The 1,176-nt window shown below is 47.6% G+C and overlaps 1 protein-coding gene across 1 annotated transcript in view; it reads left to right on the forward strand.

The window, feature by feature from the left end:
- Nucleotides 1–1,176, forward strand: part of get4 (guided entry of tail-anchored proteins factor 4) — a gene marked incomplete in the record, with an annotated part of 18,846 nt that extends 17,670 nt beyond the window's left edge. The window contains 1 exon segment of the mRNA XM_014027504.1: nt 642–1,176. Within this exon segment, the coding sequence (XP_013882958.1) occupies nt 642–733 (92 nt within the window).

A 1,176-nucleotide genomic window follows, 5' to 3' on the forward strand; every position in this document is an offset into this window, starting at 1 on the left:
TGATCTTGTGTGTCTGACACTGATCATGTGTGTGTGTCTGACACTGATCTTGTGTGTCTGACACTGATCATGTGTGTGTGTCTGACACTGATCTTGTGTGTCTGACACTGATCATGTGTGTGTCTGACACTGATCTTGTGTGTCTGACACTGATCTTGTGTGTCTGACACTGATCTTGTGTGTCTGACACTGATTATTGTGTGTGTCTGACACTGATCATGTGTGTGTCTGACACTGATCTTGTGTGTCTGACACTGATCTTGTGTGTCTGACACTGATCTTGTGTGTCTGACACTGATCTTGTGTGTCTGACACTGATCATGTGTGTGTCTGACACTGATCTTGTGTGTCTGACACTGATCTTGTGTGTCTGACACTGATCTTGTGTGTCTGACACTGATCATGTGTGTGTCTGACACTGATCTTGTGTGTCTGACACTGATCATGTGTGTGTCTGACACTGATCTTGTGTGTGTCTGACACTGATCTTGTGTGTGTGTCTGACACTGATCTTGTGTGTGTCTGACACTGATCTTGTGTGTGTCTGACACTGATCTTGTGTGTGTGTCTGACACTGATCTTGTGTGTGTGTCTGACACTGATCTTGTGTGTGTCTGACACTGATCTTGTGTGTCTCACAGGGAACCTGCTGAACAGTCTGATGGGCTCTGGTGAGGAAGAGGATGGTGTTGAAGAGGCCCAGGAGGACAGCAGTCCCATAGAACTGGACTGAGCCTGCAGAAGACCAGATCAAAGCCAGATGAAGCCCACTCTGCCTCCTCACCTGATGGGGGCGGGGCCAGGTGTCATTCCTCCCCTCCTCCCTGTCTGTGGACAGACTGCAGCAGTCTGTCATCATGTTGAACTCTTAGGTTTTATTTAAGCATCAGTTTGTGTGTAGCTTGTTTAGGGTTGTGATGTGCAGATGAACTGTTGTGTGTGTGTGGAAAGCTTTAATGATGGTGATGATGGCAGCGTTGTGTTATCAGGAGTGCAGCAGGCCTCGTTTGTAATAAAGCTTCAGTCAGCTCACTACAGTTCTGATGTTCATCACTCAGACCAGATCAGACCAGACCAGACCAGACCGGATCAGACCGGATCAGAGCTGCAGCTGCAGCAGCTTCATGTCTTCTGTCCCTTCTGTCACATGTACATTAAAATGTCCTTCTGACCACG

This window comes from Austrofundulus limnaeus, unplaced genomic scaffold (assembly GCF_001266775.1).
Source record: "Austrofundulus limnaeus strain Quisiro unplaced genomic scaffold, Austrofundulus_limnaeus-1.0 Scaffold656, whole genome shotgun sequence".
Classification (NCBI taxonomy): domain Eukaryota; kingdom Metazoa; phylum Chordata; class Actinopteri; order Cyprinodontiformes; family Rivulidae; genus Austrofundulus; species Austrofundulus limnaeus.